The 24,355-nt window shown below is 37.1% G+C and overlaps 1 protein-coding gene across 4 annotated transcripts; it reads right to left on the reverse strand.

Moving 5' to 3' along the window:
- Positions 1-486: 486 nt before the first annotated feature.
- On the reverse strand, positions 487-14,871 carry LOC145981719 (thiosulfate sulfurtransferase/rhodanese-like domain-containing protein 3). Of its 4 annotated transcripts, XM_083115125.1 has the most exons (5): positions 14,726-14,871; positions 14,265-14,469; positions 8,187-8,363; positions 6,059-6,218; positions 487-1,042 (listed from the first exon to the last, which is right to left on the reverse strand). In XM_083115125.1, the coding sequence occupies exons 2-5, from the start codon at positions 14,428-14,430 to the stop codon at positions 982-984; spliced, it is 564 nt and encodes a 187-aa protein (XP_082971251.1). In that variant the 5' UTR covers positions 14,431-14,469; positions 14,726-14,871; the 3' UTR covers positions 487-981. The 4 variants fall into 4 exon arrangements, with proteins under 4 accessions (XP_082971251.1, XP_082971252.1, XP_082971254.1 ...); XM_083115126.1 differs by lacking the exon at positions 14,265-14,469; XM_083115128.1 differs by lacking the exons at positions 14,265-14,469; positions 14,726-14,871 and adding an exon at positions 14,569-14,590.
- Positions 14,872-24,355: the final 9,484 nt, after the last annotated feature.

Raw genomic sequence — 24,355 nt, forward strand, 5'->3', positions numbered from 1 at the left:
GAGCGATGTCCTCCAGTGGCTACGACACCAACCAAGTTCTTTCTATGCCAAAGGAATTCGGGAGCTGCCAGAACGATGCCAACGGTGCCTTGGCGTGCATGGAGAATACTTTGAAAAACTGACATAGTTTGGTTGTTTCTTCTGCTACCTATTTCCTCTGCAGAAATAAAAGTCCCGGTCAACCTTGAACGACCCTTGTACTTCAATCCCTGAAGATAAGTGATATGAATTTTTGAAAGTTGGAAGCCTATCCACAAATTACCTGGTTGATTGCCCGAGAAAACCTCTTTATTAATCGCAGCCAGGAAAGCTTCAAGAATTACTACATACTGCATAGTTTGGACTCCAATTGGTGGGAAGATATGAACAGGAAATTTGCGAAAGATCACAATGTTACTTGTAATACCTTTGTGATGACAATATGTTCTTTGTAGAACTAAATAATAAGTGAAATGTATCAAATGAATGTATTTCCCAGCATATTTTGGTGATATGTAAATGAAGTACTGTACGAAGATACAGTGAAACCCCGATTTTACCTTCTCGGAAATTACAACGATATTACACATTCAGTCTGTAGCAAAATGGTATAAAATTTTCCTTCATTTTACATTTTCCTGCATTTTTTTTAGCTTTGTCTCCTGAAAACGTAAAATTGAGGTTCCACTGTGTTCTAGCCTCGACACTAAAATCCCGTTTGATTTCTTCTTCCATTCTATATCAATGTTAATAACAAATATACAATATGCTTTATTCACACCTATCACCAATATCTGTGAACAGGTTTCAATGAAAATTGTCATGTTAATAGAAGTCCACAACAAATATACAAATATATATTTTAACCACAATAATGCTAATACAGGTAGTTATTTATCACTACTAACCAAAGTAACAAATTTGCATATCACAAATTCATGCCTGGAATCTCCACATAAATGTATTATGTGGGGCAAAAAGGATTATGCAACTATGAAAGAATCAATTCTTCTGTGATGTGTTCTTTTCCCAGTCCAAGTATCCACCCTTATAGTGTTTTGCACTGTAAAGAAAACAATAAAACTAATTACAGACGGGTGTATACAAGTATACGGATCAGTGCTAGGAAAATTTATGCTAGGTATCCCCCACTTATCTCATTGTCAACATGTTAACTTTTAGACCGCCGAGAAGGTTTTCGAAAGTAACCTCTCTCTCTGGCTGCCCCTTTGCACGTGATTTTTAAATTTTACACTTATTTCAGAAAAACGTTATATCTCGGAGACTATTTGAGCAATCTACTTCGGGTAACTTTTGTTTCTCAGCTAAAACATCATGGCATGCAAACGTGCAGGAATCAAAACGCCAAATCCAATAAGAGGGGTTGGGTGGGCCGCAACCCCCAACTTTCAATGAAAAAAATCATAAAAATGGGGAGTTTTTTCACATATTTGATAATGTAATGCACCCAGGAACATGAAATGACTTTCAATCAGTTGAGAAGGACCATGCTTTGAAAATAAGGCTAAAGGTTGCCTCCCCTTCCAAAAATAGCGCGGGGGAAGAGGGGGCAAACTCCCCATTTTTATGATTTTTTAATTGAAAGTTGGGGCCGTGGCCCACCCGACCCTCCTTATTGGCTTTGGCGTTTTAATTTTTGCACGGTTGCATGCCCTGATGTTTTAGTGGCAAAACAAAAGTTACCCGAAGTAGATTGGTCAAATAGTCTACGAGTTATAAGATTTTATGTCAATTAAGTGTACAAATTTAAAATTCGCGCCAGCTTCCATACGTAACTTTGGAGTCAGGGGGAGGGTCCTGGGTGGGTGGGTTTTCTTCCGCATGACATTTCAAAGTTTTATCTCAACATCTGTCAGCGTTTACAACCTCACATACAAGTATGAAGGCCCTAAAAGCACATGAATTGTTTAATTAGCACGATGGTCCATGAGTGTGACATCGGGCAACTCGGGCTATATTGTGGATGGAACACTCATAGACCATTAGGAAATTAAAGGTTAAACCATAGAAGCATCAGCCCAGCTATTCGCAAGTGTCGAGGAAATATCTCCTCACCTAGCAATTAATTTCTGTTTCAACCAGTGATACTAAGGGTAAAAACACAGTGCAGCACAAGGACCTTGCTCATCGAACAGAGCCCGGTCAAGCCATAAAAATGTCAGGATATAATGAATGAACCAGATGTCGGACAGGCACCTCGAACAAGCCTCTCCTACTCAAACTGGTCCCCATTCTTTCCGTTGAGCGGGAAAAGAGGAGGGTGTCTTCCACGAAGGGGAGAAGTGACCTTGAGTGGACCAATCATAGAACCTTCCCCTTGAAACAAGGGACCCAAGATCAAACCGTGTATGATCCTGGGAACATCTTGCGATGAGCTGGGCTCCACCATGTTTTTCTTCATTTGACTCCATGGTTTTGAATTACCGGAAACTTGTCCCTGCGAGTTTCTGGCGATGAGCGATGTGCTTCACTGTGATTTTACCCTAGGGCTAAACCAATACTGATTCTGATGTATTGGTATCGGAAGGTATCAATCAATTGGGATTTAATTACTGATATTGGCCGATATTTTTTAGGAATTTTAGTCTTTCACGGGGTCTGGAATTTTTTTAAAAAAACTCACGCAATCCTTTGTCTATAATTATCCTAGAAACCTGGAATATTGTTACATTAAGCACACCAAGTTTGGAATATTATTATGTTTGACAATAGGTGATAGGCAAGGTGGCATATGTCGGTGAAGAGACGAGAACGTCCACCATGCAGATACCATGTGTTGTTGCATTCCAAGGCTTTGTCTATCACCTATTGTCTAATATAACGATATTCCAAACTTTTTGTGAGGACTGTGTTTTAATATGTTGATGAAATTCTTGAATATTTCAAACCAAAACTCTTGATAAATTGACAACTATAACTCGAGTTGACTACTTATTAACGTTTTTATTAATAATAATAAAATCATCTTTATTAGAGTGGGCGTGTTTCGGCCTTAAGGCCCGTTGTTACAACAGACTCTTGTCTGTGAGATTAATACAATACAAAGATCAATTAAAAAGTATACACTTAAAAATATGAAAAGGATTACAAATAAGCTTGATGGATATAGATTGAATATAAGAACAAAAAAATACACAGGATGAGAAAAGGTGCCAGAAGGGCGGATAAACACAAATGATGAAGGAGGCAGTAAACACTTACCACACAAAAAGAAGTAGTTGATATTTCGTGGGATTACCGCATTGTCATTCGAGAAGGAAGGTGTTTCACATAGTACAGGGGCACAGAATACTGATGGTAGCGTCGGTTCAATGTTGCCAGAAAACGTTAGTTGATAGGTAACAAATGTTACATCCTTTCACCAGTGTTTACGGCATGGTGGGTGGGTGGTTTCATTTTGGGGAAGAGGGGAGAGGGTTATTGGTTGGCTAGGTTGAGTCCGGGGGATATAGTCACGTGCATGCCTTATATATAGGACCTTTCCCATCACCTGCGGAAGGACGTGTCTGTCTGTGTGGGGAAGGGGGGGGGCATAAAAGATGGATAATGGCCACACAGAAACAGTTGTTGAAGGTGGTATTATGGCTGTTGGTATGGATGGCAATTGTGAAGTCTGAGTTTTGGGTGGAGGAACGATTGTTATTGATCCTAAGGTTCAAGGGGGTGGAGGTTTCGCCAAGGTAGAAGTTGCCTCAGATTTGGCAGATGAGGGTATAGATGACGTTGGATGAGTGGCAGGTGCCCTTAGGGTGAAGGGTGAACTCACCTGCCAGGTTGGGGGAGGTGATAAGTATGGGGCAGTTCTTGCACCTGTGAGTTGGGAGGAGTGGTGTGGAAGAGGTTGGAGTGTTATGGACCAAGATGTCCTTGAGGTTGGGGGGGGGGGGGGGCGAAGGTTTACATGTAAATTATTGAACATAGGTATGTAATGTTTGTTATTTTCATTCTTAGTACATATATATATATATACAGGAATAGGGTCAGAAAAGGTGCCAGAAGGGCGGATAAATACAAATGATGATGGAGACAGTAAACACTTACCACACGAAGAGAAATAGTTCTATATTTCGCGATCTGAGTCGCATTTTCAAGATAGAAGATAAAAGATCAACGACACTTGGAGAAGAGGCAAAGAATACTCACTAAGGGTCGTCGATCTTTTATCTTCTATCTTGAAAATGCGACTCAGATCACGAAATATAGAACTATTTCTCTTCGTGTGGTAAGTGTTTACTGTCTCCTTCATCATTTGTATATATATACAGGGTGTCATTTTAATGGCGCCCACGGACCACGGGAACGTATAGAGAACCTCAAAACAAATAACTTTTCTCAGTAAAATTTTTCTCGTTGGTGCATCGTTTCAGCGCTACAGTCGTTCAAAAAAGGCCGTTTTGCCGCCTAAATGCTGGCAACCACACACAACATTTTATTGCATTTGTGACGTCATATCCCGTCGTGAAGCGGTGCGTTCCAGGGTTGCCAGGAAGACACATATTCTATTAAAAATGACATAGCTACAATCAGCCATATTATGTACCATAAAACAAAACGAGAAAACACTTCCTTACAGGAAGTAAACAAACGATACGAAAAATGGTAGAAAGGAAATAGAATTCAAGTGGAAGTGGCCATATCGAATTTTGTCTCGGCTTAGATGTCAAATATTTGCAAATCTAGTTACTAGGTTGGCATCTACAATTTAGTCTATCCAATTGGTCCTTCTGATACTAGTTGTCTGTGACACACTGAACAGATGACAAAATAGAAAAGAAAGAACTCAAAATTCCAAAGGAAAGTAACACATAATATAATGTATATTCAGGGCATTATGAGGCAAGTGACAAAAATGGTTGAAAATACAGGGATATAGTAAGTAGTAGTAATACAAGCTCTCCAACGACAGTGTTTATCTATGCACCATACACATGTAATTGTTTGCAACTCTGAACAGGGCAGTATATTCGCTACTGATTCATCATTACATTGTTAATGTGGTTGTACGTGTTTTAGTCGTAATGTAACAACGTGAACCTCGGATGCTTCCGTTATCAATACAAAAGTACCACAAGGCATCTGGACACAAACCTGCTGATATCAACCTTGCAACGAGATTTGCAAATATTTGACATGTAGCTGGGCGTAAACAGCCACATGTAAGCTGAAAGTCCAATAAAATTTATTGTTGCTGATATTTGATATGTAGGCTGAGACAAAATCAAAATCTGATATTGACACTTCATTTTGAATACTTTCTTTTTACCGTTTGCATATCGTTGGTTCACTTCTCATTTCCCCGGAGATGACTGCTGATCTTCTGGCTGGTAGGCTATGATGTTCGGTCTTCTGGACGTTTTTCTCGCTTCGTTTTACAGCTCATAATGTGGTTGGTAGTTTGTCATTTTTCACAAATTTGCGTGTTACTTGCAACCCTTCCGTTTGCTGTTTCGCCGCAGGAAATGACGTCACAGATACGATCAAAAGTTGAGTTGGGTTGCCAGCATCCAGGCGGCAAAACTGTATTTTTTGAACGGCTGTAGCGTCGAATTGACGCACCAACGAGAAAAATGTTACTGAGAAAAGTTGTTTGTTTTGATGTCCTCTATACGAATCTGTGATCCGTGGGCGCCATTAAAATGACACCCTGTGTATATATATTTCAGTAATCTGGAAAAATGAATAAAATAATAAAAGTGGCATAAAATAATGAAATTATAAGATTAATCTGCACACAGTTGCTAGTTGTTACAGTGGGCCTTTTTATGTTTGAAAAGTTGCTAGTGATTCTTCTGCTGCTTGCTAGTAGATAATGTTTAAGTTTCTATTTAAATAGCTTATGGGTTTTGACAGATGTTAGAGAGGTTGGGAGGAAATTCCATTCTTTAGTGGCAGTTGCGGTGTACGATTTTCCACAGGTGGTTGTGGTACGTAATGGGACCGACAATATTTATTTTGTTGTGTTACATGTTGATGTCTGCTCGAATTTGTGTTCAGTTTCTCATTGTTGCTTAGTACTTTATGTGTTATGCCAACATTTTCAACAATTTAAAATGCTCACTTGTTGAATCCCATGGACAATGCTGCTCTCATAGCCTTCTCGCTGCGGTTGCCCGATCGACAGGAAAACACTAGTTCTGTCTCTTTGCCTGGTTTAGGATTGTTGAATTTCTTCTGGAACTCCTCCTCTGACAACTTCAGTGCTGATTCAAGTTCTGGCACTGAAATCAAATACGTCAATTGTTGTGTGGAAACATGATTAACAGCAGCAAATACATCAATTCAAGGCAAAATGAAAATTCTGCCACTAATCTCTCTTCTTTTAAAGTAGTAACAAATTACTCAAAGTAAAGCTGATTATATTAATTCATCTCATTACATACTGGCTATTCTAAGACCCAGATAAAATTCAATTATGGATCCAGACTTCCAAAGTGAATTTCACAAAAATTGAAGGCAAAAAATAACAACAATAGTTACAAAATTAATTTGTATTAACATTTTACACTAAACATTTACAAACACTTCCTTTCACATCTCATGAAGTACATGAATAACTACTTATGACCTTCAGAATGGATAGCAATTAAAATAAATATAAATGACGATCAACAACTCTCTCCATTTTTACCTCAAACATTTCACATATACACACCACAGGCATCTTGAAAGGGACCGGGGGGGGGGGAAGAGAGGCAACTGAAATATGAATATCAGCAATGTGTACAACCTATTTTTAATAACATAATTCCTCATCAATTAATATTTTCTCCATCTTTAAGATACTCGAATTAAGTACAAACTTACTTTCAAAAATGTCCATTGTTATAAACCAGTTCTGCATACTCCTGTAGAACTTAGCAAAAATCATTACACAATTTGGAAAATTCAAAATCACGTAACCCCCCCCCCCCTCTCCCGAGCCACTTCGCTCACTGCATTTTAATTTCAGAGCAATAGACACTCGTGGGTCCCATGGACCACCCGATGCCCTTTGTGTAAGTCTTTCGGTATGGAACCTGGTGCAAGAATCAGAGTTGACAATCCATCTTTTGTGCAAATATCTTTGCCACACTTGAAGAAGTTGGAAGCGGAAGTTAATTATCAGATCTGGAGTCTCATAAAAAGTGAAATGAAGCACCTACTTTCACTGACTATCGCTCCGATCAATGAGCTTTTTGCCTCATTTTGACATTGTGTAGAATTTTTTTAATGATTTTGTTTTCTTTCGGTACCTGCATGTATGTTCTATGATAATTGAACAACTATTTTTTTTATTGATTGATTGATTTGTTGTTTTAAGTCCACTTTATGCACAGTAAGGCTAATCCGGACTGGACCTATAGTTTAAAGTGGAATCCAAACCACTTGTGCCTCCACTGGGTATCGAACCCAGGACCCCTCGATTACAAGTCGAGGATGACATACTGATTGAAAACACCTATTTTTATATATATATATTACAATGTATTTATAGGGTCATTTACAAATATGTGACAGATTTTTGAAGTGTTAGATAAATTGATTAATAAAAATGGCAATAACAGAAATAGGGGATAAAAGTTTAACATAATTCCATAAAGAAGGTCCAAAATACATAACAATTTGCGAAAACATTCGCCAATGTTTTAAGAACTTATGGAAACAGTAAATTCAATTTGGTGGTCCACGGGACCACACCACGCTCTTTGCGTTACAATCTGGCACCATGCCTGTTACAGGTTAAGTATGAAATTATGATTATTTCAGTTAAATTGTAGTCTGTAGTTTACCAAGAAAGAATTATATCTACCCCAGGTCTCTATGAGTAACAGTGACAACATAAATTCTGCAAAATTATAAAATCGCAAAAAATTGGCACGGGCGTCACTCATACACAACACATTTGAAACCAAAGTAAGTCTATTTGTCTTTTAGTTTATGATTCTTACAAGCATATAGACACACAAACCATAAACTTGAAGATAAATAATTATACAATGAAAGCAGTACATACAAGAAAAAGCAAGTTCATTTTGAACTATCAATATAGCACCAAATTGATGCACAAAAAATTGGGATTTAAAAAAAATATGCAAACTAATATTTCCTCTTATTCTGAACCACATTATGCCAGTGGTTAGGTTGTCTTTTACAACAAAAAGAACATAAAAGAATGAATGTTAGAGAATTGTAGCAGAGAAACTTACACGGTATATGAATGCTTCCAGGAAGAACTCCGGTCTCTGCAACTTCATCTGGGTTTCTTACGTCTACAAAAACACTATTTCCCTTCTGTTTGAGTAGCATTATATCATTGTAATCCAGGTTGCGGTTCTCCTCGTGATCAGCCATATTTCTTACGGACTGGACGAAATTATATTGGACTACAATGAATGCAAGTATGAACATATATTATTCTTTTTGAAGTTTCCTAAAACTTTTTTTTAACAGACATTATTCAAATTTAAGGCTCAGCTGGACCTTTGGCCGATGTAAATGAAACACGTTTTGAAAAACCGCTACGGTATTACAAAATTGCAAAAATTATGGCAGCTTAGAATTCCTCCTAAGCAGTGGTTCTCAACCTTTTTTTCGGTCTGGGACCCATCTTGATGGATATTGCACTTCGTGGGGCCCATAAGCATGGGATATGCACCCAGTTTATAATCAAATTTTTGCTACATTGAATACTTTAAGAAGTCCTCTTTTACGCTGGCTTAAACAAATTACACATACTTCATTCTAGAAAAGTAGATATGTAATTTAAAAGACTAATTTACTCTAGTCTAACATGTAACTGATGACGTTAATGATGACAGTTGAAACCTATCGGCAACTGCATATATACACACACACACAGGTGATTGGAAATATAAAGCGATACCTTAATTGATTGATTGGTTTGGTGTTTTAAGTCCACTTTATGCACAGTAAGGCTAATTGGGACTGGACCTACAGTTTAAAGTGGGATCCGAACCACTATGTGCCTCCACCGGGTATCGAAAAGCGATACCTTAAGTCGACAAGCATGCGGCACACAGATAATTAAGAACTCATTGCTGCGACCGAAACGAAAACGACAGATATCCGATTCCCTTGAATTAAACATCACAGAGATGCCGGTAAAAAGCAATGGTAGAGGGAGAATGACAGAAGTGTAGAGTTTAGACTACGTACAACATGGGCTGAATTTAAATTGTTAAAACAATATATCTTAGTAATTTAAATGTAATAGCTTCTTTAAGACAGAAAATAAATTTTTGAGGGCAACTTTGTAACCCACCAAATGCCCCTCTGAGACCCAGCAGTGGGTCCTGCCCGATAGGTTGAGAAAAAATGCTCTAGAGCATCTTAGTGTGGTTTGCTTTTGCTGTTGTCTAGATATTCTCAGTAATTAATAGGCTTACGTAGCCATGAAACACATTTGCTGCTGTTGGCCACAGGTCCAGCTGAACCTTAACTTATGGTCATTACAAGCAGATAAATCTTATACAAACTTATAAAGGTAAAGGTAAAAAAGGTAAAGTGTTCCCCTGTGCATAGCACCACGCCATGAAGGCGTATAGGGGGTGTGGGGGTAACGCCCAGCACTTTCTTGATCCGGTCGTGAGTGGGGGTGATGTGATCAGCACCACACCCCTGACTGCCTTTACCCCCTAGGGTTTCCCCCAGGTACCCATGTTATTCGACGCTGTGTGGGCGCCGGGGCCGCCTCCACCGTTAGAAAAGTTCCCGGATTTGAACCGGCCGGGGATCGAACCCGGGACCTTGAGCATGGTAGTCAGACGCGTTACCGACTGAGCCACCGCGGCCACTTATACAAACTTATATGAATTATTAATGATAAAGTCTAAAAAATATTATTTTCATTATTTGTGGAGCTCAAGGTTAGGACTGTGAGAGTGGGTTGGTCTGTTAGTCAGTATATAAAAGTGAGTGCTGATATATAATACAAAATATTTAATTTAATATTTAAAATGTTAGTTTAGCATATTTTTAAACAGAATTTTTTTAAACTAAGAACCTGTATAGAAAGTAAAGCTGAAGCATTGGAACTTCTGGGAGAATACAATCTTTAATTTTATATTATTTTAATTAAAGATGATCACGATTAGGTAAACTGTTTTATTTCACCCAATATTTGGGGAAAAGGCAATATAATACTGTATTATTGTGAATAATGAAAAAACCTAAAATTCAAAACCAAATATCCAATACTTATTTATTTAACACACACACACTCACTCTCCCCTTTTTCTTTAAAAATGTTTCCTTGAAAACAATCCTGTTAACTTCGCACAATAACGAAATATTTCAATATAGTACTTTCGGTACCAGTTTCATAGATCGGAGACATATTAAAATCGAATATCTTGTGTTTGGCATGGTTCGTACTTACCAATTGTGTATTGCGGAACATAGTTCAAGGTGCCATTATGCTTTTTACATGAAAACACACTTTTTCTACTAAATTAACGCATTTTTCTAAGTGCTACCGAACGCACGTAACGGTGCGATATCGCTTACCTTGCGAAAGATATTGCTTCTTTTGTTTTCGAATATCAGTGTTTCCAACCTTCTTCACCGAAAAATACCTACTATCGTGTCCATCATGTGTGCAAATTGTACATTTTGCATGGGTAGCTGATGGATAGCCCCACGAACCATCACGATAAGGTTAGGTTAGGAAAACATAGTTAAAAAAAGGGGTTGGAAACACTGACATGATTTCCCAGTCAAATAGATACCACGATGAAAGAAAATACCTCGACTAACGTTGGAAACCTTAGAGAAACTCATTTCCGTAAGTAGTTTCTTCTGTAAAAATGAAGAAATGTGTCTCCGATGTATGAAACTGTTACCGTACTTTCTACTATCAATCCCCAGCTGGTTCAAATCCGGGAACTTTTCTAACGGAAGCTGGTCCGGTGCCACCCAGCATCGAATGACATGGGTACCTGGGGGAAACCCTGGGGGGTAAAGGTGGTCAGGGGCATGATGCTGATCATATCACCCCCACTCACGACTGGATCAAGAAAGTGTGGGGTGTTACACCCACACCCCCTATACGCCTTCATGGCGTGGTGCTAAGCACAGGGGATCACTTTAGCTTTCTTTTTTTTAGTACTTTCTACAGAGCTTTAAAAGTTAGCTCACTCACCTATTTTTTTTTGTTTACAAAGTTTTTACACTTCAAAAATTTGGCTGCCTGTAAGTGTATTATTTTTACATAAAAAATGTTTAACATCCAAAAATAAATGCATGCCTATTGTATATTAAAAGTGATATTAATGACAATTTGTGAAGATCTAATCAGGAGTAGAAAAAACTATACATAATCCAGGTGGCAGTCCCTTTTTCTCAGGAGCGAGCTTTTTTTCTTCTTTGGCAAATACAGATTAGAAAACCATGAATGCAACTAACATAAAGCAACCATCTTGAAACATTTAATTTATTAATTAAGACAAGATTGGATTAAAAGTAATTAATTCTTGCACTGGTGTGGCCATCCTCAAGAAGGTTTGATCGATAACAGGATGAATAACATTCTAACATATGGCTAACTGCACTATATCGCTGCAGAGCAGAGCAGCAGTGTAAAAATGTATAATGGCATGTTTAGTATTCTGATTTAATGATACATGTGATACAGAAAACACACAAACATTAAAAAAAACACATATTGTACTCATTATATTATAAAATGGTAATGGAAATTTCCATAAATGGACTAGAAATATTAAATATACCAGGGTTATTTTTTAAGTAAGGTCTGTTTTGCAAGAAAAACGAAGTAAGAGGTGAGTTGCTAGGTGCAAGGTCTGGACTGTATGTGGATGATGATCTGATTGAATCTTTTGGCTGGGAGGTATTCAATCATCCGCATACAGTCCAGACCTTGCAACTACCACCTCTTCCGCCATCTGAAGACCTTCCTGGGCGGCAAGCGTTTAGACACTGATGAAGAAGTGGAAACGACCGTGTGTTACACTGATGAAGAAGTGGAAACGACCGTGTGTAACTGGCTATCTGACAGGCGGCAGAATGCTATGGGGAGGGTATCCAAAAACTCGTAGTTCATTACGATAAATGTTTAAACCAGCAAGTAAATTATGTAGAAAAATAGAGAAGTGTATGTAAATTCAGAAAATAAATGTTCTTTTTAAAAAACATTTACTTACTTCGTTTTTATTGCAAAACGGACCTTACTTAAAATATAACCCTCGTATATATTTTTTTAGAAATGAATTTGAAAATTGAGGCACTAGGTGAAAATGGCTATCATGTGGCCTGCATTTTCCTACCCCTGGGTCTAACCAATCTAGAGGAATGGTATTTCTTTGGCTAAGAAAATGTTTTAGATGGGTAAAGGAGAAAGTGGCGAAATACTAAAGCAATATAACCACACCCCTCCTCCTATCTGTCTATGTGTGTGTATGTACATACATTTTGGTAGCTGAATGCTATTTTTTCAGTTCTAGTATACAGAACTCCCCACTTCAAATTCCCATAAAAAGAAATACATGTAAATTTAATGTTTTTTCAGTCAATATCAGAAGTTTATGGTGAACAGAGTTATGGGGAGAGCTGGTTAGAATGTATTCTGGAGTGAGACATCGATGACCTTAGAGATGTTCTGAACCAAATTACCTAACCTACTCACGAACAAGTTCATCACTGAATAATTATACAGAAACAAACACTGAATATAATTATTGAAGATTAGGCAAATACAGGAGATGTACTACGACCAAGACGTGAAGCAACATCGAAGTCTACTGTGTTTCAAAGGCAACAGATCCCGTTGCAGTAGCACTGGCAGAGATAATTCCACAGAAGTAAAACAGCGACAGCAAAAAATCAGGCCAGGACAGACCGGATCATTAGCTCAGTGGTTAGAGCAATGGCACAGTATGCCAGAGACCCGGGTTCGAGTCCTGGTGAAACCTACATTTTTCGATGAAAATTTCTAATGAATATGATTACCTAATCTAAGACATAGAAAATGTTCAAAGTAAAATATCGGTACTAACCTGATATTCCCCGGAAAGATTTCTTCATTTTTACAAAAGAAACTACTTAAGGTAATAAGTTCCTGTAGCATTGTCTAACACCTGGAAGGTGTTTTGTGTGATGTGGGAATGTTTCATAGTGGAAATTCAACCATTGACGCATAGCCACACGAACCATTCCCGGTAAGATTAGGTTAGGTAGGGTCACGTATAGGTTACAATAGTTAACAATTGGTTTAAAAAAAAATATGCGTAGCCCCACACACCATTCTCGCATAGCCCCACGAACCATTGACACATAGCCCCACAAACCATTTGCAGAAACGTACGTTCTGAAGTTACAAAAACACGTTTTTTTTAAAAAAAATGCAATTACTTTGATCAAAAAAAACGTGAATACACGTTAAAGAATGTTCCGCGAAGCAGATAGGTAAGTACAAATGTCAAAAATTGACAAAACGAAGAAGTTATAGGTGTCCGGGGAATATCAGATTTTTACTCCACATTTTCCCATAAAACAACACATTTATAGATACCGAAAATTTAATTTAATTCTGCAAAATTAAGCGAATACAACTGCACACCAGCTGACAAATGAACACTTGCACTGAAACACCTGTATGAAAATATACGAGGCAAGTCATTTTGCACGAAAGATACACTAAGTATTTGTTATGCCGTCCTAGTATGTGCGTTTGGCCATGTAGCCAATTCATATGTTTTTGAAGAGGTGCACTAAAAATGATAAGATTAGCATTCAACATTCAGAAGTCGGGCCATGAGTTCTAAACATTACTCCAAGTTCTCTGGAACCAATCTTTTAGAAAATAAAAACTATAAGTGCATATCGTAAAAAAAAATGCAATTGTTAATTTTTATTAGAAATACTTTTCTCCCATATAATTTGGAAAAGGATTTATTTCACGATGGGGTGTGTGCTCCCTTTCCGGGGAATGCATCATAGGCTTGAGGGGAAGGAGAATATGCTCCCCTGCCTTGTATAAGTATTGAATGGGGAACCCTTAGAGGCCAGTCCTGAGTTCGGATCCCACTTTGAACAGTAATAACATTAATAAACTGTTTTTACAGCATGTAGTCAATTGTGAAGTAAAATAAAAAAAATAGTGAATACCAAATTCTTCCTGCTCTTCAAACTACAAAAGTAGATGTTTACTGCTTTGCGTTAGTTTCTGAAACTCGTACACAAAAAATGTAGCATAAACATGACAGCTAGAAAACTGCTATCATTTACAGCCAACATTAGTTTATTACCTCTTTGTATCAATAAACTAGGTTTCTTCGTGTAATATAAACTAGAAATAGTTCTGCACCAAACAACAGTTCTTGACGCATTTAATACAGGCCGAAATGTAGCATAAACATGCAAATTCTGATTTGTCAGCCGCAGAGGATTTACTCGGAGAAGTTTGAAAATCATCTTGCTGGCTCTACGAATCCCCTGCTGTTACTAATTAAACTGCAAAAAAAAAAAAAAAAATTAAGAGAAATCAAACACATCTTAAAGATTTGTATATCATAATTAACTTCCATTAAATGTCTTTTTATTTGCGCTTACATAGGATTTATCATTTTCTTACGTAATCAGATAGCTTGCAGCTGTGTTTACTTTACCACATGAAGAGTTGCTAAATAGTCCAGTATTAAAATACAAAAACAAAGACTCGAGTCTATTAACAAATTACATTATTTTTGTTCGATATTATACCACTTACTCTATAATTACTAGGTACCAACAAATCCCTCAATCATTCAACTAAAATACGATAGAATTAATATGTCTGCAGTTATATATCTCCTGCCGTTGACAAGTTAAAATTGTTTTCCATAGGCGCATGCATTATTATTCTCGTTCCATTACGTTTTCAAGTTGAAATATGGCCGAGTCTGCTGCCACGCACGTGTCAGCAGTAAGAATAAGCATCAAATTTGCTGCTGCCACGTAATTCGTCTGCTAAGAGGATGTTACAAATCTTAAGAACAGATTAAGACGAGAGAAATGCAAGTTTATGGTTAGTGGGGATGAATGTACAGGTAATTTAGAATCTTTTTCTTTAGAAAGCATTTAACGGTATTATTTTAATGCTAATAGAACTTAACCTAACTAGGAGAGCATTTAGGTTTATTATTAGAAGAATGCTGAGGGACCTAATCTTAAAACATTTTTGTGAAAGTAATCGCTACAACTTTACAGTATGTGTTACAGACGTAATTGCATACATAGCATGATGAAATCACGATAAAACAAAGACCGAGTCTACTGCCACGCGCATCTTTTTTGAGGTTACAGCAGAAAAAGAACGTGGCAGCAGACACTGCCTTGAAATATTTCCAGTTACCCAGGAACAGCAGTGTTGCCAACAGCACGAGAGAAAAACGGGCTAAATCGCACCCAAAATGGAGCTAAAATTCACATCCAAGGGGCTAGATTTACAAAGGTGCGGCTGCGTACTGAAAAAAATCTGGTTCTTAATTCTTGGGTGTTTTGGTGCAAAAATTTCTGAAACTCAAGAACCACAATTAATCAACTGTCAAGATGAGGGGCATAAGCTCAACTAAATTAAATTTTCTTACCTTAAATAACCTTAAAAAATGTATTTCCCCCGTAAATTGTGGTGCAGTAGATTACACAAAAGCATTACACATTTTCGGCATATTCCTCCTTCATATATATGCACATGCACACTCACACACACACACGGCCGCACGCACGAACTAGTCTCTGGTCGAGCCTCACTGTTACGAACGGTTCGTCGATTCCGCACCGCATTTCTGTGAACTTTCAAGGACCAGATGGAATACAACTGAACAACTGAACAAAGATTCGCATTTTCTGGAATCGACGCCATCCGTAATTCGGCTCGGGCTACACAGCATACCAAAACCAGAAATAAGGGGATAAAGTGACAATGTGCACTTGCTACCTGCTCCCCAAGAGGGGTCGCAGGACGAGCTTGCGGTTAAGTGAATTCTTCTTTGCATTTTACTTTACTGAAAATACCAAAAAACATTTCATTACTGAAAGGGCTAGATTTGTAGCAAGATTTCCCTCTGTAGGGGGGCTTTTGCTGAATTTTGGGGCTGAGTACGTACTCGAAAGGGCCAACTTGGCAACACTGAGGAACAGACACGCAAATCGAAGTGTAGCCATCTAGTAGCGGATTAAAGACGTTCTCTTGGAAACTGCCCCTTCACTCCTTCGCCACAGTCAGTTTGCCTCTGTTTCTTCCGACTTCCTGCCTGTTTAATTTTTTTAAGGACAGGATTGAACTAGTTTGCTTGATGTTCTTCCTCTGTGTCTTTTGTCTTCAATAAAGCAGAGCCATATAGTAGGTGGAACCACACACAAAAGAACCTGCGCAGACACGCGACTCTTCCACAAGGAGGGGAAGAGCAGAGTTGAGCAGGCTTCCTTATGGCCAGAGTTTAACCACATTCTATGGTTTAACCGTTGGAGGCGAAGGTGCGCGGAGGGTTCTTTTCTTTTCCTTGGGGTCGCTCTATAGCTATGCTATAGCTAGGGGTGAGGGCGCATTTGGCAACCACCTGGAAAGATGGTTTTACTCTTTGATTCAGGTTTTCGCTGTGATAACTGCACATCAGTGTTGCAACATGAAGGGAAATTTCCCTTTTGCAAGGAAATTTGGACCGAAATTTTAGCCAAAAGGGAAATAGGAATTTCGATTAATAAGGTCATCTGACTACATTATTACAGTTTATGTTAATTTCGAATTTCATATCCACAATTTCATGTTATTTATTTATTTTGCTATTCCTACTTGTTCCTGCTCCTTAAAGTTTATTCTACGTTGCTGTTATGCATCTTTGGATAAATAGTAACGATGAGGATTAACGATTAAATGGATTCCTGACCAGGATTCAAACCTGGGACATCTGGTCAGGAAGTAATGAAACTGAAATATGAAAAAAAATTAACATATTTTTTATTCAAACTAATGAATAACGAATTCAACGGAATACTTAACTACGTACTACTACTACTTCCACCACCACCACTAATAATACTGGTGCTACTAATACTACTACTAGTTGTTATTATATAATCTGCTTAGGTGAAGGGAAAAATTGGTCCAAAAAGGGAAATTTGGCCCTCATATTGTGGCAACACTGCTGCAAATGCTTTTGTGACAGTGGGCCTCCCCGATGGCGTTGTGGTAAAGTTGTCACCTTGTGATCAAGGGATCCTGGGTTTGATACCTGGTGGACATGGGCGTCCGGAAGGGGGGGCAAGGGGGGCCGTGGCCCCCCCTGGAAAACGAAAGTCAACCAAAAATTACATATTTCACACATATAATTTAATTTCAGCCACAATAATGTGTGTTACTTATTGCACGAACATGATAAATTCAAATTTAAGCAATGTTTTTGAAGGATGAACACTATTATTGGGAAAATACCTTCCTTGCCCCTCCCTGGAAAATCCTGCGGACGCCCATGCTGGTGGAGGCACATTTCACAGTGGCTCGGATTCCACTTTATACTCTAAGCTAAGGTTCACTCCCAATTACCCAATTTGTGTAAAAGTGGACTTAATATAAAAATTCAATTTGATCCAATTTGGGCTTTCGTGGCAGTAATGGATCAAAGGATCTAACTGAAGATAGGAGGGCGTTGCTTCTCGCCTCCAAATTTGAAGGTTGTCGGTTGGCCCTTTCTGGAGTTAGAGCAGAAATGGTTTGTAGCCCAAGCCAGCAACCGCCTGGAAAGACAGTCTTTCATTCGGTTTTCCACTGCAATAACAGGAAATGCTTTCGTGACAGTGAGCGATCAAACAAACTAACCGAGGTGCATGATGCTTCACCTCAAAATTTAGTTTGCGCAGCCATTTTTCATGAACAAATATATTGAAGTGGAAATATTCTGATTAACCCTCCTTTGGTCATGCATGATATCTAATTCTGAGTGTGGTTTTAACATTGCTATTTATCTATCAATTATTGTCTTGTCAACACTCTCCCTCAGCCTAGCTGAGTTTCTGACCTTCCTCCTTTACCCCAGGATTTTGTTTTCAGTGTTAGATCTCCTAGCAATAGTGGAACCACAGGACAGAAACCTGCACCGCGACTCCTGTGCACCATACGGTACCACTTCGATCTCGTGAAAACACCTATAACTCATTTATTTCATCCTTTTTAACATTCCTACTTACGTATTCTACATTGCAGAACATTCTTTAGGGTGGAATTGTGTTTCTTTCACGAAAATAATAGCAGATAGCCCCACAAACCATTCACGCATAGCCCCAAACACCATTCATGCATAACCCCCAAAAACATTCACGCATAGCCCCAAAAAACATTCTCGGCAAGGTTAGGATAGGCAAATATAATTAAAAATACATGGAAGAACTACTTTAATGACCTTTTAAATGTCCATGTAGGAGATAAATCAGAAGTAAATGAAGTCCACACAGCAGAACCTTTAGTTCCAGAACCTAACTTGACTGAAGTTAAAGATGCTATTAAAAGACTAAAGAATAACAAAGCACCTGGCATTGATTTAATACCAGCTGAGTTAATTAAATATGGTGGAAATTCATTAATATGTCAAATTCATAAATTAATTTGTTTAATATGGAATAAAGAAGAAATTCCTCAACAATGGAAAGAATCCATAATTGTTCCTGTGTTTAAAAAAGGTGATAAAATGAACTGCAATAATTACCGTGGAATTTCTCTACTCTCAACAACATATAAAATATTATCTAACATTCTTTTAACAAGACTAACCCCATATGCTAATGAAATTATAGGTGATTATCAATGTGGATTTAAACGTAACAGATCAACTACAGATCAAATTTTTCACATCAGACAGACACTTGAAAAAAAGTGGGAATATAATCAAAATGTCCATCAGCTATTCACTGATTTCAAAAAAGCATATGATTCGGTCAAAAGAGATAAATTGTATAATATATTAGTAGAGTTTGGAATACCTAAGAAGCTTGTTAGTATGATAAAAATATGCACCAGTGAAACAGAAAGTAAAATTCGTGTGGGTATTAATATGTCTGACAAATTTACAATTCATGATGGGTTAAAACAAGGAGATGCATTGTCATTGTCTCCATTGCTCTTTAATTTTGCCTTAGAATATGCTGTTAGGAAGGTAAAAAAAAACTAAAGAATGACTAAAATTAAATGGTATGACTCAGTTGTTAGCATATGCAGATGATGTAGACTTACTGGGGGATGATATAAATACAATTAAGAATAATGCTAAAATATTTTTCAAAACTGCTAAAGAGATAGGATTGGAAGTTAACAAAGAGAAAACTAAATATATGCTTACAGGCTGAAACCAAGTGTTAGGTAATAATCAAAATCTAATTATTGATAACAACTCGTTTGAACCAGTTTCCAAATTCAAATACTTAGGAGTAATATTAACAAATGAAAATTATATTAAAGAGGAAATAAAAAGTAGGCTTAATTCAGGAAATGCATGTTACTTCTCTCTTTATAAACTTTTGTCTTCTCGTTTAATATCTAAGAAACTAAAAGTTAAAATATACAAAACAGTAATTTTGCCTGTAGTATTATATGGGTGTGAAACTTGGTCCCTTACATTGAAAGAGGAACATAAATTGAGAGTATTTGAAAATAAGATCCTTAGGAAAATCTTTGGACCTAAAAGGAACGAGGAGACAGGTGAGTGGAGAAGGTTACATAATTTAGAACTACATAATTTGTATTCATGTGCAGATATTATTAGAATAATTAAATCAAGAAGACTTAGGTGGGCAGGCCATGTGGCACGAATGGGAGAGGAAAGAGGAGTTTACAGAATTCTTGTTGGGAAACCTGATGGTAAGAGACCTGTAGGAAGGCCAAGACAAAGATGGAGGGACAACGTTGAGATGGACCTAAAGGAAATCGGTAGGGATTGAAAAGAGTATATAGATCTTGCTCAAGATAGGGAAAGATGGAAGGCCTGTGTTGTTGCAGCCATGAACCTTCGGGTTTAAGAAGGCTAGGGAGTTAGTTTAGTTAGTTAGTTCATTTTTCTAGAAACAAATATGAATTCACACTAAAAGAGATTACACAATGGAAGAAAATGCATTGACGAACTTCGATAATGCTATAGAAACTGATATCGGTAAGTAGTTTCTTGTGTAAAAATGAAGAAATCCATTTTCACTAGATCGAAGTGTTACCCACCGTACTCCCGTGTGGAGGGGAGGGGGAGAGTGGACCATGCTTCCTTATGGCCCTAGCTGAAGGGAGGAAAGGACTTTTCATCCAATGTTTTTTCCCTTGTGGTCGCTCTATAATGGGGGAAGGGGGGAGTTGCTAAGAGTCCATGCACGACTAACGGCGTAGAAACCTAGTTTTTACTGAAAACTCAGTTTGCCATTCCATACGTGACTAATGAAAAGTGCCTTTTTTGTTTATTTGTGTTTTTGTGATTTCTGTTAAATTTTGATATTTGTGCAATAGCTGAACAGTTTGTATAATAAGATGGACAGAAGGAAAGCAGATCAGATTAAGGCAGTTATTCATGGAAAGTACAAGGAAAGTGACTCAACAGATGGACAATTTGATTCAGAGGACCTTTGAGACCCATCAACGTAACATTTAAGAGTGACGTGAAAAATTAAAAAGATTTTCAATCACCAGTTTATTTTCAAGAGAGACTAATTTTTCAAAACAAATAACAAAATTTTGTTATTCATAGTTTTGGATACAGTAAATGAACACACATTTTCTGTATTTTTACAATTAATGTCAATGTAAGCATACCTTATTTTACGTAGCTTGTGTAGTGTCTTATATTATTAAAAAGGTAATTTTTTACAATGTTAAGTCCATATTTAACTTCATATTTTGGTGAAAATAACTAAATATTTACATATTTAGCAGATTTTTACTCCATATAAATCCATTCTCTAGTTATGAAATATGTATAAAATAGTCTCATCAATACGAAAAATTGTAAAAAAATATGCCTTACCTTTAGTTGAATTGAAAAAAAATATATATAACCTGACTGAGAAGTTGTAAAGAATGACAATTTTTTTAAAAATCACGAATTGCAACCATGCAAACAAAAAAGTTCTGAATTTAATGAGCATTTCTTTAAAAAATACTTACTTTACAATTTTTTTTTAAAATACTGAGCAATTACAGACTATGAAAAGAAAAATCAGTTTTTTACTGATTATACTGCCTGCAGAGAAAACTAGAACTAAATAAGCATCTGGTTAAAACTAGCATAAACTAACATAACTATAGTTGAAACTAATTTTTGCTCTACACGTTCGCGGTTACACTATTTTAAAGTATCATTTTGTACTTAACCCATGAAAGATGGATTTTTTATAGTATGTTGATTAGGTTTAAATTGAAGTGTTACTAATGATTATTAGCTTTGATTGTAAACTTGGTCCGGTTTTCATTAGTAAAAACTAGATTTAAGTAAAAGTATTTGATAAAACTTGCTGCAGCTAGTTAGAACTAGTAGTTTTAACTGCATTTAGTTTCTAACAGTTGTAGACACACACGTGGTTTATGGTATTAACCTTGTAAAACCCTTCCTACAATTTTTTTCCTGGGCATGTCCCTTTACCTTTGTACAATGAAAAATTAAGATTTACAAGAACTAATATGTTATACAATAGAAATATGCTGGGAGAGCTATGCAGATATCTGATTAATAAAGACTAGATTTGTTTTTACAATAAATTTTATACAGGTTTGTATTGCATTTTTATACATAAATACATTACTACATGATACCTTTCTGTTGTACTTATGAAACATACTTTGAAGATAATTCAGATTTACACTGGCACAGAGGTTTTGCAGAAGCATGTTAGTAGATAAACTAAACATTTCTTAATGCTCCCTCAACTAATAATAGTTTATTGTTCAATAAACAAAATTACAATATTAATCATTTGAATTTTTTTATAAATTTCTTTGTGGGAGATACATAAAAAGTGCAGGATGCAATGCAGGAGTTTATATCAGTTACACGTAGTCATCTAAAAATGAGACAATTTTCTCAGCTTGTGCTATTTTGTGTAGAAATAGCAAAACTTAGGACACAATATTGGGCTTCTTTCTTACTGTTTATAAAGCATATTTGGCATAAAAAGAAACAAACTCTAGGATGCAATGTGCAGAATTCTGAAATTAAAAAATAAGGGAGCATGCGGTTACCTTGGCAGTTGGATTAGCAGCTGATTACGGCTTTAAAGCATCACGTATCTCACCCAGACACACAACTGCAGAGATAGTGTTGTTTCAATACAGACGAAAGAATTTAACTATTTCGTGAGATAATTTACCTCAAAACCTAAATTGTATTTATTCTGTATCCACATGTGCAAGTATCTGAATCCTCTAGAAGTTTCACTTCGAAAATTAAACACGATTTGCATCTAACCTTACAGTAGATCAGTCCTCAGTTTTGCAATTAAATAGATAGAACAGAGATGATAAAATAAAGAAACACAAACTGGAAAAGGGTGTTATGGTGGTCATAAATACCCTTTCGGACTTAATTTCTTTAAAAGATAAGTAATTTTAAATATTTTGACCAATTTCCTACCAATGTTGACATTCAAAATACTTTTTCAGCAGCCTGGGATAGGGAAGGCATGATCCACTAAATTGCTTGATCGGAACCAAATAGTGAATGCGGAACTTTACGTGCAACAAATGCAACGACTGAACAACGCAATCCAGCAAAAATGACCTGATCGGCGACATGGTGTTCTTCTGCAACACAACAATGCCCGCCCTCACACCACCAATATGACCAAGGGAGCCATTCAAATGCTTGGCTGGGAAGTGCTACCACATCCTCCGTATTCTCCCGACTTGGCACCTTCGGAATCTCCATCTGTTCCGATCCCTCTCGAATGCATTGCGTGGCGTTTCGTCCAATAATAACGTGGAATTGCAGGTTTGGCTGGACGATTTCTTCAGAGTCGAAACCAGGTGATTTCTACCATCGAGGCATTGAACAGCTTGTTGAACGTTGGGAAGAAGTTGTAAACAACAACGGAGAATACATTATTGATTGATTTGTTGTTCATTTCTTGTTTATTTTTGTGGAAACCTAAAGTTACAAAAAAAAACGCCAGAACTTATGGCCCAACCCAATATTTTGATCAATTTCCTACCAATGTTGACATTCAAAATACTTTTTCAGCAGCCTGACCTCCGTTAAAAACTTTTGGTTTTGCTTATGCACGAGAGCACACACACACAGACTGGGAATTTTGGCATTCCTTCTTTTTAGAAATGCCAAGCAACTATATCTACCCTTGAGGACACCACTGCCAACTGCCCTTTGCAGGCCAAAGCCTCATAAGGAGGTTAGTTGATGCATAGCCAGTGCGTAGTCCCATACCATGTGATTCTGGCCATCTAGACCGGAATAAAAATAACACTGGGGGACAAAAAAAGATTTTATTTTGTGGCATAAATTTTAATAACAGTTTCAGCACACAAAACAGCTGTGATTGCCAATGGTATGATTGGTTCATTTGAATTGACTCCAGTTATAAAAATAAACACACCATGGAAAATGTAGGAGTTAAAATTACTCCACGCTTTTCTCGGTAATATCAAAATTTGATAATGGGCTGAAATTTAGTGAAGAACAGGCAGAAAAGTTCCATCAGGATATAAGGATAATGGAAGAAAGGTACCAGGGACGGTGGGATCGCCACATGATGGCCGACTACTGTTGGAGCTTACAGAGGGATTGTCCTAAAAAGCAATACAGCAGGAAATCGTATAGAAAACGTTTCACATAATTTGTTACTTCATTGTGTCCATATTTTCTTAATTATTATCATCATAGGCCTATATAAATTTATTTTTATAATAATGATTGTAATCACAAAAAGAAATATTAAATTGTTGTTGGAAGTTCATTTATATGTATGTCTTATGTTTCCGCCATTTTGGTTTAGTTGCATTTATTTCATAAATTAGAGCCAATTCAGGAAATATATTATTATATCATTATTCAGCAGCATGAAATCGCCCTAAATTAGCTCTCCAACACTGTGCCACAATTTCACTGTTCCCCAGTGTAATTGATTTAATATATTTTAATTCAGTTTTCTGCTACTTTTGGCTACTCCTGACAATGGGGATGAGATGGGTGAAGGGACAATCACAAGAAAATATGGACGACACAACATGGGCCAGGCACAGGATTGTACTGGTTTGAGACCAGATACCATAGCCTTGTTACGAAACAAAAATACTCATGGTAAATCTTAAGAACAAAGGTTGGAGAAAGTAACTAAAGAATTAAAGCAATCAAAAAACACTACACCCACTGACCAAGGCAGTTTT

This window comes from Lepisma saccharinum, chromosome 30, assembly GCF_977018435.1.
Source record: "Lepisma saccharinum chromosome 30, izLepSacc3.1, whole genome shotgun sequence".
NCBI classification, from domain to species: domain Eukaryota; kingdom Metazoa; phylum Arthropoda; class Insecta; order Zygentoma; family Lepismatidae; genus Lepisma; species Lepisma saccharinum.